Source organism: Sinocyclocheilus anshuiensis, unplaced genomic scaffold (assembly GCF_001515605.1).
Source record: "Sinocyclocheilus anshuiensis isolate Anshui unplaced genomic scaffold, SAMN03320099.WGS_v1.1 scaffold937, whole genome shotgun sequence".
Classification (NCBI taxonomy): domain Eukaryota; kingdom Metazoa; phylum Chordata; class Actinopteri; order Cypriniformes; family Cyprinidae; genus Sinocyclocheilus; species Sinocyclocheilus anshuiensis.
Genome location: NW_015554129.1, coordinates 658,079 through 662,163, shown reverse-complemented (window position 1 = coordinate 662,163; position 4,085 = coordinate 658,079). Strand labels below are relative to the sequence as shown.

General features: G+C 35.4%; 1 protein-coding gene across 1 annotated transcript in view; it reads right to left on the bottom strand.

The window, feature by feature from the left end:
* LOC107670242 (pleckstrin homology domain-containing family G member 3-like) overlaps nucleotides 1-3,447 on the bottom strand; it is a 71,142-nt gene extending 67,695 nt beyond the window's left edge. Inside the window, exon 1 of the mRNA XM_016462779.1 lies at nucleotides 3,380-3,447. Coding sequence (XP_016318265.1) covers nucleotides 3,380-3,428 — 49 coding nt within the window. The 5' untranslated portion in view covers nucleotides 3,429-3,447. The remainder of the gene's footprint in view (nucleotides 1-3,379) is intronic.
* Between the last annotated feature and the right edge of the window lie 638 nt (nucleotides 3,448-4,085).

The window sequence follows — 4,085 nt, the reverse complement described above, 5'->3', positions numbered from 1 at the left end:
ATGACTTGTTGGACAATTTCAAGACAAAGTTTGTCTTGTTGTAAAAGTTTGTCTTGAAATTGTCCAAAACTCAAAACTGCTGAAAAAACTCAAAACGGTTCAAAAAGTTCAAATCTGCTGAAAATTATACCATTTTAGGATGAGTGGTATTTATATCTCCCCTATTGCAATACTCAACTGTTTGTTTTAGGATATTTTGAGATAAAAACAAATCTGTGGTTCTTTTATGTGTGTCACACCATAGGACATTACGTCACACTAAAGGACAGAAATGATAGTTAAAAAAGTATTTCTATTTAATTTTGAACATGTCAAAGGAGAAAGAAAGTTTAATTTTGATTTTGAAAGTTTTTCAAACAAAACAAAATAATTTTCATCAACAAAATTCAGTCTCTTAGTCAATCAGTATGTTACTGAAACTCTTCTAGCACCCCGCTGCATGTGTGGCACAGCTAAATATGATTGATATTCAAACTGTATTCATTAAGATGTGAATTACATTTTTTTAACTAGATGGCTACTCTTTTTAAGGCATCATTTTGATTGTATTTACTTTCTGCATCGTTCTCTTAGGATCTCCTCCCTTCTGCGTGGATCCCTGTTAATTTTCTGTCTATATTTCCATGTCCTCTTTCTTCCACTAAAATGCTTTTTAAAGAGACCTGGTGTGACATCTTTGTCCTATGGTGTGACAGTACAGGCGTCACACCGGAGGACATTTTCTGTCACACCAAAGAACATTTCAGCCTTTTGAGTCAATTAATGACCTTGCTATTCCGAGCCAACTTGTCATTAGCGGTTAGCAAGACACATTTTCATAATTTTCCATGATTATGTAGCTTAACACAGTTTTTAATTAAAAAATATAATTTAGGGGTGTCGCACCAAAGGACAACAAAACATAACACTTTTGTAGTGGTTCCAAAAAAGGTAAATATTTGAACAATTCTGAGGCAAAAATGTACCATGTGCACGTCATGGGCTTCACAGGGGGCTTCAGTAACACGACCATAAATTGAGTCCTTCAACTAATTAAAGTTTCCTCTGGAATTGGAAATATATGGATGAAAAAAATGATTGCCATTTACTAAAATAGACAATTGGTACAATTATGCCAGAGATATTTATTAACATTTTCTTTTTAATTTATAAAAGTTGTAATTCACTGAACCATGCTTGGGACAGTCAAACCATAGGACAATTTTTAGATTTGGCTCAAAAAAATAAATAAATCGACACTGCAGCTTTTATAACAACAGGTCCATGTAGGACAAAGAAATGTTTAACGATTTACTGCATTTTAAATAACAACAATATTAATTATATTCATTTTTATCTCGTGGGACTGTGAAAATGCCATGTCACATCAACAAACCATATATATACATGTGCATCTCAAAAAAATTGAATATTGTGAAAAAGTTAATTTTTTTGTAACTTGTGTCAAAAAGTGAAACTTTCATATATTCTAGATTCATTACATGTAAAGTAAAACATGTTTTTTTGTTTTAATTTTGATGATTAGAGCTTACAGCTCATGAAAGTCAAAAATCCAATTATCTCAAAATATTAGAATATTTCCTAAGATCAATCAAAAAAAGGTCAGTACTTGGTCGGGGCTCCTTTAGCACAAACTCCAGCATCACTGAGGTGTGGCATGGAAGCGATCTGCCTGTGGCACTGCTGAGGCACTACTGAGACTTCAGCTCATCTGTATTGTTGGATCAACTGTTTCTCATCTTTGTCTTGAAAATATCCCATAGATTCCATACGGGCTTCAGGTCAGGCATGTTGGCTGACCAAATAAAGCTTGTCAGCAGATGGAAGCATAAAGTGCTCCAAAATCTCCTGGCAGACGGCTGCATTGACTTTGAACTTGATAAAACACAATATACCAACACCAGCAGACGTCACGGCACCCCAAATCATTACTGACTTCGGAAACTTCACACTGGACTTCAAGCAGCTTGGATTCTGTGCCTCTCCAGTCTACCTCCAGACTCCAGACCTTGATTTCCAAATGAAATGCAACATTTACTTTTATCTGAAAAGAGGACTTTGGACCACTGTGCAACAGTCTAGTTCTTTTTCTCTTTAGCCCAGGTAAGATGCTTCTGACGTTGTTTCTGTTTCAGAAGTGGCTTGGCAGCCCTTTTCCTGAAGACGTCTGAGCGTGGTGACTCTTGATGCACTGACTCCAGCTTCAGTCCACTCCTTGTGAAGCTCAGGGATGGTCATTTAATGAAACTCAAATGTAAATATTCTAATATTTTGAGATACTGGATTTTTGACTTTCATGAGCTCTAATCATCAAAATTAAAACTAAAAAAAAAACTTTTGAAATGTTTTACTTTACATGTAAGGAATCTAGAATATATGAAAGTTTCACTTTTTGAAATAAGTTACAAAAAATGTTTACTTTTTCACAATCTTTTTTATTTATTTATTTTGCAAAGAACAGGCAAGAGGACTTTGGACCTCATAAAATTAAATAATACTTCTGAGAAAGCAGTTCATGCTTAAGAGACTAGGTGTCCAAAGAAGATGGGTGAGAAATACTGTAAATACCGTGTTCAGCTCTTAAAGTGACAGTTCTTCGAGAGGCCAATAGCTTTAGTTCAGTTCAGCATGTGTCACTGCAGCTGGTTCGCTCTCATTTGTCTATGAGCTTGTTTTTGCATTACAATTTCAGGTTGGTATTTGTCACTGCACTGACTTCAACATAGCTCAGACGTTTTACTAAAAAAAAAAAAGAAGAAAAACTTGACACCCAATAGAAGGTTGCTGAAATACCTGCACACAGTTCTTGTGCCAGTTTTATGTTTATGAAGACATGTTTATGTTAGTAGACCTGTTTTTGAAAAATGCTGAGATCCCAGAGTTCTGTTTTATTCTGGTGTGCTCTGTCTAGCCATTTTTATATACACAATGAACCTCCAATTTCTCAAAGTTAATCAGTCATTTAGACAAATGTGTATGTAGTTTTGCACATCCCTATTGTGAAGTAAACAGTACATGCACAAATTATCAAATGTTTCTTAAGAAACACAACAATAGATACATGGTTTTTGTAGCCTGTAGTCTATAGACTTTGCAGTTTCACAGTTGAGACGTTCCTGTGGGCCTCATTCTCACATTCTCACAAAGCAGTTTTATCGTGTTACAACGTCTACTAGTTATTTGGTACTTGAAACCTTCTAACCAGCTCTCTTGTACACCTCTACAGGTGGTTACTGAAAAAAAATAAACGTTAAATGTTTTTGACTGAATTGAATATTCTAGTATTCACAGCAACAATTAACAAAACACATTAATCATCTAACAGCAAAAAATATTAATCTAAAAGATGTTCATGATAACCATGAGAGTCGAGTCTTACCGTCACCCATTGGGACGTCATGGGCCGTGCTATGGGATTTCTCTGGCATGGCACCGAGGCCTCACTCCTGTAAATTAGATTAAAATATGAAGTCAACATCTCTGAGCTCAATTACACTAAATGCTGTTATTCATCAATATGTTTTATGACTTTACATAGGTTACATACATTTTGGTTTTTCACTGATTAATATTACGTGTTAATTGATCTTTTGAAATCTTGTTTAATACTGTCACACTAATTGGGATCCTCATGGTTTTTGTCTCTGACATATATTGCCCTGATATAATCACCAGGTATATAGCTTTGATTTGGATTCTATTAGTGAATTTGTCTGTCATTAGTCAATTAATTAAAGAAAATTAAAGAGAGAAAAATGCCTCACTGTGGTACAAAAACCACACCAATGAGCTTAAGAAGGGAGACGTGCTGATATCGCGTTTGGTCTCGTTCTGTATCGCATATCTTGTCAGTGTCTGCGCTTGCTTGGTCATTTGTTGCGGAGAAAATAAGGAAAGTGTGTTCAAGCGCCAGCAGAAAACAGTGTAAAGAAATAGTCTTTGAGAGAAGCAGTCTTTATCAGCGGAAGTTAAAAGCAGCTCGTAAGTGTATTTAATTGTCTCATTAGTGTTTAGTGCAGTTGTCGTTGCTAGGAAACGCTTGTTTTGTTTACTGTGTGGAGACGTGCTGATATCGCGTTTGGTCT